The sequence below is a fragment of the Gobius niger genome, assembly GCF_951799975.1.
Source record: "Gobius niger genome assembly, chromosome: 18".
NCBI lineage: Eukaryota > Metazoa > Chordata > Actinopteri > Gobiiformes > Gobiidae > Gobius > Gobius niger.
In genome coordinates, this window is record NC_136869.1 from 16,437,451 (window position 1) to 16,454,287 (window position 16,837).

The 16,837-nt window shown below is 41.7% G+C and overlaps 1 protein-coding gene across 3 annotated transcripts in view; it reads left to right on the forward strand.

Annotated features, from left to right (window-relative positions):
- The first annotated feature begins 762 nt into the window (after nucleotides 1-762).
- Nucleotides 763-16,837, forward strand: part of arfgef1 (ADP-ribosylation factor guanine nucleotide-exchange factor 1 (brefeldin A-inhibited)) — a 37,682-nt gene continuing 21,607 nt past the window's right edge. For all 3 annotated transcript variants that reach the window (XM_079575784.1, XM_079575785.1, XM_079575786.1), the window contains exons 1-2: nucleotides 763-1,083; nucleotides 13,822-13,852. In XM_079575784.1, the coding sequence (XP_079431910.1) occupies nucleotides 960-1,083; nucleotides 13,822-13,852 (155 nt within the window). In that variant the 5' untranslated portion in view covers nucleotides 763-959. The remainder of the gene's footprint in view (nucleotides 1,084-13,821; nucleotides 13,853-16,837) is intronic.

Consider the following 16,837-nt stretch of genomic DNA (forward strand, 5'->3'; position numbering starts at 1 on the left):
TTACCTTTTCCTTTTCTTTTTTTAACCTACATAGGCATAAAGAATATGAGTGTGCCATATTGAAACATTAATTGTATATTATAATGGGGGTAAAAGGTTGTATCCTACCAACAAAATGAACAACAAGATCCCTTAATTTAATTTAATATTCTTTATGCATACCCCTATGGCCATACCGCCTTTGCTCTTGGAAGACCTTGGAAGCTAAGCAGGGAAGGGCCTGGTCGGTACTTAGATGAGAGACCGTTTGATAACAACAGGAAGCCTAGCGAATGTAGGGAGTGAGTGAGTGGTTGGTGGTGGTCGGAGGGGCCGATGGCGCAGACTGGTTGCCTCGCTTCCGTTAGTCTACCCCAGGGCAGCCACCAAATATGGAGTGAATAAATAATGCAATGTAACGCGTCTTTGAGTGTCCAGAAAAACGCTATATACAACCAATGCATTATTATTATTATAGTTATTATAGTTAATAGTTTTACAGCTTATTTTATCTAAATTCTGTGTTATATGTTTTATGTTGCAAGTAAAAAATCCTAGTTTGCGAACCTGTTCTTAAACAATAGCAATAAAAACTATTCAGATTTTGATAAACTACAAAAATAAATCAAATGTCTATGTAAAATCTAGCTTTATCCTGACAATAAAGTGAGTTTTAAATGTTTTGTGGCCGTCTGTCTGCACACTCAGCTCTGTCTGGGAGGAGGCTCAGCTGTGCTCTCTCTCCGCGGTGCTGCCTCACTGCGGCCGATCCGAAAACGTACGTGACGTCGTTTCCTCTCTCCAACATGGCGCAGGAGGCAGGTTGTTAATGGAAATCTGAGGGATTTACCCCACCTTCTGTGTTTATTTATGTTTGTGTATGAGGGTAGCTGACATTTCTAAAGGAATACATCTGTGATCGAGGCGGCTGCAGCCCCCCTTTGGGACCAAGTTCTCCTCGCCCCAAATTCCTGCACGACATGTATGAGGGCAAAAAGACGAAAAACATGTTCCTTACTCGAGCTTTGGAAAAGATTTTGGCCGACAAAGAGGTGAAAAAGGCTCACCATTCCCAGCTGCGGAAAGCCTGCGAGGTGGCACTTGGTAAGTAGTTTTAAGCATCATATTCCATGCCTTTTCTCACTCATTGATTTAGACACGTCATGCACCCCTTTACTTATTAACCGGCTATTTCTCGCCCGAACAACGTCTTCGTGTCCTTTTTTATTATTCTTTTTGCACTGTTTACACGTTATTACCGGTCTCTAAGCGGTATATTGGTCACACATTTATATTTAATTGACGTGGCACGTAGTCCGTGGAAATGGACCCGTATAAAACACGGAAATGGTGCAGGAGGGGTGGGTGTCTCTGTTTGCTACATGAAGGCGATGTTGAAACCAAGTAACGATGCGAGGACAGACCGATCCGTGGACACAGCAGGAAAAGTGTCTAAACACGAGCTCACTGTTTGCCTCGACCACTTCACGACATCAGAAACATTGAGTTTTTGAGCGATTTGAGTGTTTTCGTGTGTCATGTATCAGGAAAGTGCGATGCTCGATTCTCTTCCTGATCTACTACAGCCACAGGGAAGCCTCATAACAAACATTTGGAGGCTTTGGGTTACGGGTCTTTTTGTTTTTGTGCGACTTTTGCACAGTTACATCACTGTATATTTGGCAACATAAAAGATTAAGATGGGAAAACGAACGCACAAGGTGACAGCTGTGACAGTACAGAACCTTTTTGCTAAAACAACACCAAAAGCACGGCCGTTTGTAAGACCCATTTCCGGTCACTACCAATATAGTTTTATGAATGAGCAATGAACTAGCTCGATATATTGTAAGTGAGACTGTCTATCTTCATAGCAGAATTTATACTTGTTTTTCCATCACATGTATTAAAACAAGAAGAGTGTAGTTAGAATTGTACACTTTTTATATATTCTTCAGACCTTTATTATGAAGGACATTCAAACCTGTTCCGTTTCTATAAACGTACACACATGTTAGCTTTATGTAGCTGTTTGCTAGCAGGTGTCTTGTTCAGAAGGATGGACGCTTTTTACTTATTACCTGATCATTGTCCATATAAGGATAGTTCACAATAAAAATAAAGCAATGCATTGTGCAGATTAAAAATCAATTAGTCTACTGTAAATGTCTATAGATGCTAAATAGTTGAATGAAGGGCTGTGATGACACTGACTCAAATGTCAGCATCACCAAGATAGTTGTGATTGTTTTGTCAACACTGCTGTGTCTTCTGCTTTGGAGTAAAATGATCCTGCCATTACTGTAAGACTTACAATGGCCCCATGTATCACCCATTTCTATCCTGCCTCTGCATCTGTTACAAAAACATTGAACTATCAGTGATTTTGTCACTGTAAGTGCATCTGCCTGTTTTTTTTGTTTTGTTTGTTGTGGTTTTTTTCTTACTTTTGAGAAATCTAGACCAATTTCTTTGATGATTTCTTGCACAGCTACACACATTAATTATTCCAAGGAAAGTTTTGATGAGGGTCATTTATTATTAATCATGACATCAATTATGGATTAAACTAATATATTGAAGTTATGGATATGAATGTTGCCTATTAACACGGTTTGTTTAGACACTATTTTACTATGTGCTAGATTAGTTGGAAAAGGAGTAACATCTTTGTCATCTGGTGGCTCCCTGCTGCACCTGTGTTATCAAATACTCAGAAAAGTATAGTGCTGATTTCTCTCTGCTACAGCCTGTGTGGTGGTGACTCGTTGCAGGGTTTCGTGAAGTGAAGAGAAGAAATGCAGTGGAAGTGTCTGGCCTTTGACACTGCACTGTCCTGGTGCTCCTGCTGACCTTTCTCTTGGATTTTCAAAATGTCACTCCTCTGTATCCCCAAAGAACATTGTCTGAGTTTCACACTCGGGATTGTAAAATCCTATTATCTGCTGGTCATTGAACAGACTCAGGAATGGGTTTCCTGGATACACATGGGAGAGCAGACATACTTTTAGTCTCATGTTTTGGTAACTTCACATAAAGCTGGCACTGTGGATGATCTCATGTTTTAATTTGAAACCAGTCTTCTAGAGTCATTCAGGCAAATATTTAATGCTTACCTGATAAAGAAGTGCATTAAGGGGGCGCCTCTTTCCTGGCTGGAGGCCTGCTGTGCACGCTGCTCATTATCCATGTCTTCAGGTTGTGGAGACAGAGGGTCAGCCACACAGGTCACAACCACCAGCAGTACACATGAGCTTGATGTTGTGGTGTAGCAGGTGTAATGCTATCTTTGTAGCAGTAGGGTTATGCTTATGCCTTTTGGCATTTTGGAAATAAGTTATAAACATTTGTCTCATCAGCACAGGCTTCCCTAATTATCCCATTCACAAGAGCTTTGAGGAAGAAATGTTTGCAATAGTGGTGTACAATGAATTTCTGGTAAATGCTTTACTGTAGCACTTTTAGAAGAGGAACGTTTAATATATTCCTGTGCAAGTAGTCGTTTAGACAACTTTGCATTCAGTAAAACGGTTTTGTCAAGCAATATCCACCATATTGACTACCTAGATATCTGAATTTTCTAAAGTCATCTTTCAATCTTCAAACAATTGTTCCCGCTCCAGTTGGCAGCGGTCGGTACTAGTGGGGTTTTGTAATGATAGATCATTAGGATTGTGATGCACATCTTTGATAAGGCGCTTCATACTCACCACACGTATTCCTACGATAAGCACCGGGCTATAAATGATTCTGTTAATTAGCTTTACGCAATGTTACCATAGATCCACCAAGACTTGTCGTAAAAAAAATGCTTCAGGGTACCAATAGTTCCTCATAGTGGGCACCTTGTGTAACTGACAGCCCTTTACCAGCAGCTGTCATAATTCTGACGGAATATTAAACTCGACGTGGAAGTGTGTGGTTTTCGTGCAGAGAGGGCACACCAAGTACCTGCTGCAGATCATAATGGCAGAGTTGCTGAGGATGGCAGGGTACAAAGTATTGGAGGAAGTCATATTTAGTTGTCAGTTCATTATTTTTGTGTGGAGAGTGATTCTTGATATGTTATCGAGGAGCTTTCATGTGGTCCAACTTGAATCAATTGCAATTTATGTAGAGCTTTGTAATTTACATGTTTCGAAGCAGACATTAAAGCAAAACATACTGACCTCTTACGTTTTTCTATCTGAACGCCCCACTTTAATAATATGTTGCAAATTGTCCTTGTTGTGCCAAACATGCACTTACTGTCAGATGTTTTACCTCTTATTTAGGGCATTTTTGTTGATGTGGAAGGACAGTGTGTTGTCTGGTCTCTCAGTGCAGGCTAACTGCAGGCTTAAGCTCCCGGTAACCCCAAAGGTTGACTGATATTCAGATAATGAGAGGCAGAGTAGTCGACGTGGCAGGACCAGGGCTCACTGGGTAAGGAGTAAATAATCCTTTTATCCAGGATGAGGAGGTTTACTCTCAACAATGATAAGTGAGTGCTACACCTCCTATCTTAAAGCATTGTTTCCCTGCATTGTTTCCCTGCATTGTTACATGTGTTGTGGGGGAATGTATACAATCATTAAACTCCAAACAGGGGAGCCTTTCTTTTCTATTCCTGGGATCAATATACCTTATCTCTGTGTTATTTTTTTCATAGTTTGTTTACTAGGTGGAAAGTGGAGCTAATTTAGTTTCAGTTTCCAAGAAGGGCAACAGATAACCTTGAAAAGTAGCCAGACATGTTTCTTGTCCTTGTCATATCTAAAAAGTTCATGGGTAAATGCATCATGATCTGACTTACAGTTGGCTAAAATTATGGAGGGTACCCGTGATGTCACAGCTTGGCAAATAACTCCGTCCCCAATTCTGTGAGCTCTATTTGCAATGAAAATGTTTTACCTTTTGTGAAAATGTCCTTAAAATGTATTGGCATTATCTCGCTTGTGGTGAACAACAGTGTTAGTAAAGATAACAAATCTCTTTTGTAGATTTATGATATCCACTTTGAGCACAACTCTTCTGTGGATTTCAACAAAGCCAGAGTTGACTCATAACTGTGTAAGCCAGCATCAGACTGGTTATAGGCATCATCTCCACACAAACTGAAGCGTGGTGGTATCCCAGACAACCTCCGCCAGTGTTTCTCCTCAGATGTAATTACTGCTGTGCAACCTTTCCTTTCAGGGCAGACAGTAGAAATGTCAAGGGTCTGTTTTTTCTCAGGCCTGCATGTTGGCGGTGGTCGCAGCTGGCCTATGTGTTCATCTGTATCGGCGTTGGAGGTGGATACCTACTCCCCATTCATCCTTAGATTAACCACAGCGGATCTTTATTGTGGCGCCTGCGGACTCGGCCTTTTTTACACGCTCGCAACGCTCTAGCTTGATTAATGAATACACCAGAGAGGTAATAAGTATTCACGGTCTGGATAATGGGGTCAGTGTCGGGCTCGGAATGAAAATAAAACGTTACCTTTTACGTCTCGTGCTGTTAAGTCATTTGGGTTCATGTAGGAGCTGTTCCTCAGCCACTACTTTCCCCACCACTGTTTCTGTGACCACCGAAGCGTCACTGGGAAAACCAAAGGGGTGTGATGGAGAGGTCGGTGCCCGCTGTCAGATCTGGCCTAGACACAGCTGGGTGTTTGAAATGCTAATTCAGTGGGAGGGTTTTTCTAGTGTCCAGCGTCCTGCTCAGGTGATACTTACCAATTAATACTTGACAGCGTGTGGCCCTTTGTTACAAGGACCACTGTACATCTTCAGTAGAGTGACGGCAGCTGGATCATTAAAGCCATACTGTCTAACATTTTACCCATGTACAATAATATGCATGCATTATTTTCCTTATAGAGGTTTTTATTGGCCTTTACTGGGAGTGGACTTAGACTTGCTTTGTAACTTTTCCGTTAGTGGGACATCACCAGCTCGTCGCCATGGTGATGTTGCTTCTTTGCTTTGACTGAATTACTGTACAATTACTTTTCCAATACATTTGTAAGTAATGATGTTATCACTTTACTTCCGGGTCCAACGAAACTTTAGCCCTGTTCAGCTGCTGTAGAGGCGACGACAAAGCTCTTTCTAAACGTCAGATCACACAGAAATATCACACTTACTCTTGAGAAATGCTTTCCTGACATTAAATATCAAATCTTATACATATCAAGACTTATTTGAAATATAGAAATATCTTCATTTTGTCTGGAGAAATGGTGAGCTATACTATTCTAGTTATGTTTAAAAATGTTTTTGGCTTTTTATCTGATGTTATTTCAGCAGGAGATTCAGATAAAGTTAAATAGCACTGTTGTTGTCTTGCTGAGCATTAGGAGCAGCTAGGATGTCGCTGACAGGCTTTTTTGTGTTTTGATTTTAGAAACATAGAACTTGGAATGTTATAAACTCTTATTATTCCTTAACATTATTATCTCATGTTCTGACTCACTGATGGTCATGTCTCTAACATCTTGTTCAATAAGTAAACTCATAAATATGTAAAGGCCAGAAACAGACTTGTCAACTCACTGCTGTATCTGTGAAGCATTAGCCCACTCTCAGCATAAAATGCTCCCTCCAGTGTGGTGTTCTGTTGCTGTGGTTCTTGTGACGTAGCGCAGAGCTTCTCCAGGGACCACTGTTAGTCCCACACCTCCCACCGTCGCCCATCACTCCCCACCTTCATGCATGTTGAGGAGACCCTGTCCAAGAACTGCGGTGCTTGAGCTTCACTTGTTTAGACATGATCTACTGGAACATTAAGGCTGCCTGATTTTGAGGGGGAAATTCTTACAAATATTGGTCAATGTAGATTTTAAATAACTGTAGTAGCATTACAACTCGAAAGAGAAAGCTTTATGAACAGCTACGCTAATAAAAATCACAAAAACAAGTTTGTGGAGGTCTGATCTTTAGGATTAGTACATTTTATGCATAATTAAATCCAGTGAATGTAGACAGATTATTTTGTTGAGAAACCGGTTTCCAGCTGCATATTCATCTTAATTAAATTGCAAACGGGCAGGGCATCCGCAGATCAGTTAGATCAGCGTTTGCCTGCTTGCCCAAAGGTTGGCAGTTTGATCCCTGCTTCTACTAGCATACTGTTGTTGTGTCCTTGGGCAAGACACTTAACCTGCAAGTCTCTGCTGTCTGTGCTGCAAGTCTCCAAAAAAAGGTAGAAAAGCACTTTTTATCACTGTTTTCAAAATAATCATCATAAACCAGAACATGTGAGTTATTGCAGTCCTTTATTTGATCTTCTACAAACCCGTGAGTCAAAATTCAGTATCTTAGCAAAGATTACATCAGCATTCAGTTCTTGGATAATAAGGAGTTAACTCATTTTGCCTCAATGCAATGGACCATGACCAGAAGTGGCCCGGTGAAGAGAGAGAGCGCAGTCTGCACATACTGGATCTCTGGCCTGTGCTGTTGTCCTGTAATGGACACTCCCCGCCTGCACTCCGCTGCCTCAGGAATGCTTGGTCATGGTGCTGCGCTGCTGTGGATGAGAGGGCTCTGTTTCTCTGTAGCAGTTGTCTGTCAGCAGCGACAGGACCGGCGGGCTGTTTTGCCATGCCGCCCTGAGGAAAAGTATGTGTGGACTTTGATGCAACACACAATGAAAGCGGATTGTCTGTCTGATGTGCACGCTGTGATTTCTAAAAGTGCAGCATCATGAGCTATAGCTGCCAGCGTCTCCTAGCACCGTTCAGCCTCTGTACAGCCATAGGTCAATGTACTGTATACGCATGCATTGTTTATTTGATTGGGACAATGCATGTTTACATAAGACACTTGCAGGTAAACACACCAGACCATGGCACTCACAGGTTCTAAAGACGTGATGCGTTTGCGGACTCTGTATCTAAATAATTGCGGTCTTTGTGATTTGCGACCATTAAATTGCGATTTCTGTAGCTTTACTGGCACCAGCGCAGACAAACGTGGAGACGGGACAGGTGAAGTGCCACTCTCAAGGACACAGCTACACGTGCGCAGGTCTTTGGCAAACGCTGTGCCACTGAGCCACTGCCGCCCATCATCAGTGCACCGAACAGATAATACTGATCTAAAGTGCGTTTTGCTCGAGGATAGACAATAGCACATTATAATATATGGAAGTGTTTTCAGCAGTTTCTGAAAATAAATCATTTCGGCCACTGAATATTTTACCACTTTGCCAGAAGCTAAAGGAGCACTGGGTGTTGTATTTGAAAGTCTCCCATTATCTCATTTCAATATTGTAAGCCCACACTTGTTTCCTTGGCCTTGTGTAGCTATTTTCCTACATAAACACTCTTGCAAAGCGCCAATGACTAACAGATGCAGCAAATGAGTACTTTTAACTTGTTAAATGCTGAGGTGGGCGCAGCGTATTTTAAAACGCCGTGAGCGAGCGCCCGTTTGTTTTACTGCGCTGACCTCTCGCTGATGCCACTCCGTCTGATTCATCATCCTCGTCTGTTATATCGGCGCCTTTGCATTTTCTGTGTTGTTGTTGTTATCTAAGTCGGGATCAGCTCGGGTTGTATCTCGCTGTGATACAAAGGATCCTTGATAAAGCCCTATCCAAACAGGCGTTACATAAAGGTGTGTTGTAGCAGCTTCTCCTCCTCCTCCAGGGATCCGATGTCTCCGAGATGACTTCATTCTTGTGTTGTCAGAGTCCTGTCACTTGAAGCAGCAAAGCCAGTGCGTCTGTCAAGTCATAATCTGCAGTTTTCCAGTTTAATAGCATTCAAAATCACAATTTACAAAAGTTGCAAGTATTTAGGTTATTTAATGTGAACTGAAACATTGCTTTTTAGTTATACTATACAAGTCTGTGCCAGCAGGCGGAATAACATCCATTTCTGTAATAAAACATGAGGAAGTAGTGCTAAGGGCAAATAGAGCCTATATGACCTTTTATCTGGGTGTTTTTCCGTGTTGACGAGCGCTTCCCTTTTGCTCACAGCGCTCAGGCATTTGGAGGCTGTGCGTGATCTGACTCCGGGTCGAGGTACAGGCGCTCCCCTCTGTCGTCACGGCTTCATGTATTTTTCACCGCCGCTGTGTTTGGCCGGTGTTGTGTGTCGGCGTCTGTGGCCACCGCAGACTATTATGTTTCTATTATTCCCCCTGGAACGTTATGGACCTCATATACTTCTGCACTACACGAGAATTGAGGAAGTTCCGAGATGGAAAATGTCGATTTACTGAACTATAGTTAGAAAACAAAAAGCTTGAGCACAAGTATTCAGTGCTTTGATGATTAGTTGTGGTTTTATTATATCATTTCCCTTCTGCTGCTTTTTGCAGTAACATTTGCAGATTTAAAATGTGGTTTGTTTTTCTATTGATTCAAACACACAAATACTCTCCGTAGTGGAATTACCTGTCTGAGGTGTTTACAGACCTCTGCTGTTGGCCACTTAAAGCACATTTAACTAGTTTGCTTTTCATCAGCGCTTTTTTGGCTTAGAGGGAGCATTAAGGGCCGCTTGAAAGGGTGACATCTTAAGATTATAGGGTTGGAAGTGACTGGGAGACTGGAGTGGTCTGAATACTTTATTATGTAATAGCACACACACAGAAATGGGACAGTTGTATCCGACCCACTTGTTTCACGATGAGACCTCTGCCTATAAGGAGATGATCATGTTTTAGATGTCCATACACGTCAGTTTTGTGATCAGACGTTATGTTTGCGTTGAAAAGATTTTGGTGGTCAGCTTAGACGTTATGGAGCTCTCTGCGGCCGTGTGATGATGAGGCCATCTTTGAACAGGAAGCAGGAAGTCTTTCTAATGTGTCTTAATGTATGCAATTACTGCAACGGTGCTCTGAAGTACTGTGAGTTTGCGTCTGAGCTGCAGTGCTTTGTCCTTATATTTTATCATTTGTAGCTGTACTGTACAATCTTGGCAAGGCACAACATGATTTGAATTTGAATCATTGCTATCACGCAAGGTTTAACCCAAGGCCACAGTGATTATTTATTACTTTATTTTTTGCCCGCAGGCTGTGTGGAGAGAGATCTTAAGCAATTTGTCAAGTCCTGGACTCAAACCCATGATGCCAATGACATAAACCTGTGGCCGTGCCAAGGCTGACTCTATAACTTTCTATATTGCAATGTCACATCAAATGTTACAGCTTTGTTTTAGATTCACTCACTCAGCACTGGATGCACAGACGTCTGGTGGGCGCCTGGTCTTCTTTGTCACTACATGAGAAGATGGAGAGTCGCTTTGTGGGACAGCTCCCTCTGTGCAGGACAGTGTCCCTGCCCCAAAGAGCTGCAGTGTCTGAGTGTTCCTTGTTTGCTTCAAGCAGCTCAGGGACAAACCAGGCCACAGCAAGGTCAGCAGTGTTTAGTATGGCATTCACAGCTCGAGTGGAGGAGAGCCAGGTTAATGCACAGCACAATAAAGGTTACACTGAGGAGACCCTGAAGAGAATTATCAACAAGCCTTTTGCAGAGCTTGTATATATTGTAGTGCTAGGCACTCAAGATGCAGGTAACCTGCCTATACTGCACTGTAGTACAATAAAGTGGCATATTAGGTGACTAAATGAGTGAGTTCTCTTGAAGATGTAAATACGCTAACAATAACATAATACTTTACTCTTCCCACTTAAGTTTAAGTATCGACTTTTGCATTGGCCAGTGTGTACTTACATATAACTTAATCAGGGTTTAGCACTGACCACTAACAGGGATATGAGGAAGAAAATGACTTTATACTAAGGATTAGTATAAAGGAATAAGGATTCTAATATGTGCACTACACGTGCCATTTCATGTCAGATCTATTGAAATTGTCCCGTGAGTACACACGTATTTCTCTTATCTCAGAGTATTCCCCAACATAAGTGCTGTTGCTATGGTTTCTTTGTTCAAACCCTGGCGTGACTCTTTCTTCAACACTCCTGACACACTGGGCTAATTATCTGACACGTAGAGTGTCAGTGCCCATCTCTCTCTCCAAACTGCATTTGTGGACCTGCCTGTCATCTCCTGTTGACATTAGCATACAGCTATTAACGCTCCACTTTCAGAGACGGCTGTACGTGAGCTTAATATTAAAAGTGACGCGGCCCGGGGTCACAGCATTTAGTCATTTCACACATGTTTGAAAGAGACTGTTGGGCTGTGGGTTTTTGGACTGGGGCAGACAGTGAGCAGAGTGGGAGTGAGACGAGGAAACTAATTTGTTGTAGCTTATGTTGTCAGCTTATTTTGAACCTTGGGGATTTCTAAAAGCATGAAAGAAGCATGTTTTGACAGAGCTGCCATCAATTGATTATCTAAACAGGTTACATACTTGTCACAAAATATCCATTATTAGCACCATAACTATTTTTAGAAAGGTGAGTGAACTCCTGTGTGTCTTACATGTGACGTAAGCCGTTTTATATAACAATTTAAATACTACAATAAAATAGAATGTAAAGACAACTACCTATTGCGATTGATAACAGTGAAAGTTGACTTGCTCGTCTTCGTGTTCTGCATATTCACATCCAAACGGTTCAGCTACATGCTTCTCTAAGCCCCAGCGTCCAGACCCAATACAGAGGAAAGACATAATTGTGTTTGTTCAATATTAGCATCTGGCGTCGTCCATCACTTCCTTTATCTGCGTCCCTGTTCCTGCCGCTGTGCTTTCCCTTCTTTTCTCTCCGTTTTGCTGGATGCGCACTCTGATTGCATCACACTGGCACCTCCATCCATTTTCCCCCTGAATTCTGGCCCGGTTCCTGCCGCAGCCGCCGAAAGTGCATTTCAGTTCAAGCATCACGGAGTGGCTTCCTTTACAGACTGTGTTTCAGGGGAGGCCTTTGATAAGTTCTTCTCCCGCTGCTGTTTGGGTTTTCGCTCCGCCTCCCGTCAGCGAGGTCTGAACATGTTTAGAATTTTGAAGACGGATATCAATTCTTAGGCCTGCAAATAGTCAGGTCATAATGTCCCCCCCCTGAAGACATCAAAACAATCCTCTCCATTGAGATTTACCATGAAGCATAAATCCTGCTTAGTCCTATGTTTATTTACACCTTTGCAATAATGTTCTGAAATACATGTCATACCTATATTTTTTGTTGGTTCATTACACATAATGTTAATGCACTCACTTCCCTAAATGTCTTAGTAGATTGATTGGAAAAAAACAACGAGAGTGAAAGGCCAATAAACATAATACTTGGCAACTGATTTGAAGTCTCCAATGTGTCTTCCTGATGAGGTTTCATGATTTTCCAGACAAAACAAAACAAAACAGAAAAGACAAAAAAAATAAAGTGTATTTTCTGTATAAAACCACATTGTGAGCGACCAAATAATCAATAAAGGGAAGTGAACAGAATGAAACAGCACTTTTATTTATTATTTAACCTCTTGAACCCCAGCTGAACCGAGCACATTTTCTCCAGTTTGGCTTTACCCAAATCTAAAAGCTTCTTAAAGAAAGCGTCGATATAGAGATGAAAACGCGCAGGAAAAGCAACAATAATACAATTTAAAAAGTGACGAAAACGTGACATAAATGTGACAAAATAGTTGCAAAAACACAACCAAAAAGTAATGAAAAAGCAACAAAAAACATGCAGCGACAATGCAACAAAGAGGTTCAGATTAGTTTTGTAGGTCTTAGCTTTCAAATGAGGCTGTGAGCTCCAGTCGAGAAGCTTTTAGATTTGGGTAACGCTGAACTGGAGAAAATGTGCTGGATTAAGGTAAGGTGAGGTAAAGAGCTTTCATTTACTTTGTGTTTGTCTCTTTGACACTCTTATTGTAACAACAACATATTTCTCAGTTCTATAAAACAGACTCCTTTTATAGATGTTCATCCAATTGAATGTGCTGAACTCACACAACTGATGTGGCCATGTTGTTTGTTCCTGTCCTGCTTTACCCCTGTTGGTTTTACCTCGTCAACCATGTGGATACTGTGAGGCCTTAAGCCTGCCCGTCCTGAGTTTTAAGTGTTAAATATTCTCTCTCAGTGCATTTCTTTGAGCCTTCCAGCAGTGAAATAATTGAGCTGTCATTGCTTTTAGTGGGTTTTCCCCAACTATCGCAGCCCGCTCCCTCACTCAAGACTCGCTTTTGAAACTATACTATAGCACCAAATCTGGCCCTTCTCTCTCTCTCTGTCTCTCACACACACTCTATTTTTGTCTCTCTTCTTTCTGTCATCCCTCTTTCTGAGTCTGTCGCTCCCTCTCTCAACTGTGCCAGCACTCAGCAAGTTCATACAACTGCTTTCATGCCCGGAAAGCTGTGAAATAAACAGCAAATGTTGGCCTGCTGCACGAGTAATGGCTTCGCTCATGGGAGTTTGGTTCAGTGACACCGGATCCACTTTTTCGGCATTTAAAATCAATTTGCTACTCGAAATCAAAATGCAGTATCACGAAGCAAGATCAAGATTCAGTTTAAAATGCACTTTTCTTGGAGCAGGGGTAGGTTGACAGTTTTTACATGAGACTCTATGGATAAAGACTGTCCTGCCTAAAAGAATAGCAGTCTTGTGTGTGTGTGGTTTTTGAATTGCAGCCATCCAAACTGCGTTTTCGATTTTATTGCAATTAATTGTGCTTCTCTGTTTTTTGGGAAAAGCCTGCCCGAATAGCATCTGCGGCGTGTCCTAATGTGACAGCTTAAACGTTGTGTAGTTGGGCCATTTCCTGAGAAAAATGTCCTTCATAAAAGTGTCTGAATCCTCTGTGTTGGCCCATGAGGCATTATTCCGTCCCCGCGGTGTCATTAGCAGGATAAAATACCGCACATTCCACATTTTCTAAAGCTCACGGTCGCAATACTAATTTCACTTAATCTCTTTCTTCTTTTGTGTTTCAGAGGAAATCAAAGAGGAATCGGAGAAACTGAGGTGAGGCTTAATTCATTATTTCAAACAATGATAGTGTTTATATCCATGTGGGATCGCTCTAGGCTTTAACTACAATATGCTGGAGTAGTTTTACGGCGCTTTTGTTTGCCTCGTTCTTGTCGCCTGCTCATTAATGGTTTCCACAAAGCAGTTTTTGATTGGTGTTCCTGAAGTGTCTCCTGCCAATAAACGCCCGCCTCGCGACGACAGGTGCCACTAGTGCCCTGAAAACCTCATCATCTTCCTGCAGGACTCATTTTACCGCGCTCATCTTCGTGTGCAAAGCGCTTTTGTTTCTTCCACTTTGACTATTTTCTCCAAATTAGTCTGACCTCTTCAAAAACACAGGCTGCTCTCAAAAGCTGGAAAGATTGTTAGCGGCTGAAAACTACGTGCGCAACAACGGGTGATTTTAAAATTCAGGTATTGTTTTAGGAGCAATGAAACGCCATTATTTTGAGATTCACTGAGCAATAAAAAATAGGGACTCAGTTGGAACATTAAAACTGTCCCAAAATGTCCATCTAGAATTGGACATAAAATCTGATGCAAACAGAGACGTTTCATCTTTAGTTTGGATATGTAGTTTTATTGTTTAGGGGATTCATAATGAGGATCATTATAGCTCTTTGCAAGTTTTTTCAATGGCTAATGCTGGATAATCGGCTCGGGAAGGACGTTCTGCTGTGAAATCTTGAGATTCCACGACACAAATAGGGTTAGGAACAGGGATATGGTTAAGGATTAGGGATATTTACATTTTCAGACGACTCACCGATATCGAGTAACAGTTCGATATAGTGGGCCGTGAATTAAAACAACAGAAATGAACCCGAGAATAATATAAAAAGTCCATATCCATCTAAGTAATTTCACTGCATGACTCTCTCAAAGTTCTGCTTCCGCTCTAAAAACTAAGTAATCCTTAGTGATTATTACAGTTTTTAGATGCAGCGGATCAGTGTTTAACCTCAATGTTTTAAAAAGTGCATTTTCTCCAGTTCAGCTTTACCCAAATCTAAAAGCCCCTCGACTGGAGCCTATAGACCAGCAAGCTGAGACCTACAAAACTGATCTTCCTTCCATTGTTGCTGTGTTTTTTCATCACTTTTTGATATGTTTTTTGTTGCTTTATCATCACTTTTTAGTTTGTTTTACTGCGTTTTAGGTACTAGTGAAACTCCTACTCAATTTAAGCCACATTTTGAATGGTGTAAAGTCCTCATAATACCTATAGCAAAGAAAGAGTCATGTGATTAAAACCATCTACAGTGTTTTTCTTCCATCCATTGTTGCCTATCCATTTTAAAAGAAGGACAAAAAAAGATCTATTGCCAGTGATTGAGAAACATTTGTGACTACGCCGCTGCCTCATTCACAGCTGTGTTCACAAGAGGCCATGAAACGGGAAATTCTGGAATTCCTTATAGTCAAATAACTAACACTTTGCTAAAAAAACATAATAATTTTATCATTGTCAAGTCCGGAAACAAATCAAACCTGTAAAGAAATGTGAAAAGTCCACACTTAGAAATGTGCTGATGTAACGTTGAGTGTCCTCCATGCTTGTTACATGTAAGTGAATCTGCATATGATGATAATAAGCTGCTTAACCGTGTGTGGAGGATGGGCTGATCACAGCGGAGCGGCGTAAAGCAGAGGATCTAGGAATAAGCAGCTCCCTGTAGACAGTTAGCATAATGGACCAGACACCAACGTGCGCAAACACAGATGAGCCCCAGCCGCTCCTGTCCGCTGAATCACCACTCACAACTAACTGTGTCACTTTCTCTCCCTTTAAAACCTTCTGATCCTTCCCATGTTTTTTTTCCCCCCCAATTCAAACGCTTGCAGAGCGCTCTTCCCCGACTCGGCTGACGCTTTTCTTTACGTGGCGTCCCTTGTCCCGCGTTAGACTGAAACAGCTGTAAGCGTTCTATTGCCAAGACATAAACAATGAAACCTCTCCCTTTTCTGAGTGAGTGCAGGTCCCTCCTCCTCCTCGTCCTCCTCCTCCTCCTCCTCCTCCGCAGCTCCTGTCTCTTCTGTCTCTCATCCCAGTGCAGTTTGGGTGTGGTTGGTTAGGGATGCTGCTAACACATGTCTGCTAATATGAAAGCTCTTTATTTTTGAACCTCTCTAAGCTGAAAGGTTGCATGATTTTGGTTTTAAAATCAACTTTCTGCTTGCTGTGTGCCTTTTTAACAAGTTCAGGAGCATTTGCGTGATGACGAGACTGAAGTGAACTGTTAAACTAACATAAGTATTCAGACCCTGTTTGAACTGCAGGGTTAGGAGTCATGATATATCCCAAAAGAGAATTATTGTTTTGTTTTTCTTTAATTTCTTCTTCGTCAATTTTCTCTTTTTCTGGAGACAGAGTGTAGAGCAGGAATCTAAAATCATCCAAATAATTGGATTTACCGAGCACGTTTTTCTCCAGTTCGACTTTACCCAAATCTAAAAGCAAACAAAAACGAGATGTAAAAGAGGATGAAAACGCAGCACAATAAATCGTCCAAAGAGGGACAAAAACACAACAAAACAGTGATGAAAACGTGACAGAAATACAACGAGCACCGCGACAATGCAAATGAAAATCTTTGATCTGACATAAAAATTGCCATTTGATCACAGTTTGTTGTTTTGCCCTCGCCAGCTTTGACAAACAGCTTTATGATGTGTGGCAGACTGAAGGTGCGCGGTCAGCAGGGGTGCATAGCTAAAGTCTGGATTCTAAACGGCACATTTCGGGGGATTGCTAAGCCTCTAAGGAGGGAGGAAATTAAGTATTCGCAGTATCCAGGCGATATATTAAATCCACTGTCATGAGGAGTGTTGCTTTTTGCCTGGAGAAACGGGGCAAGAGAAATCTCATTTTAAGCAAATGTTTTGGGCGAGAAGAGCTTGTACTGTACAGCGTGACATGGTGTTCTGGGTAGACTATTTGCCTCTGTGTCGGGGGGGGGTTGGCGAGCATGTTGT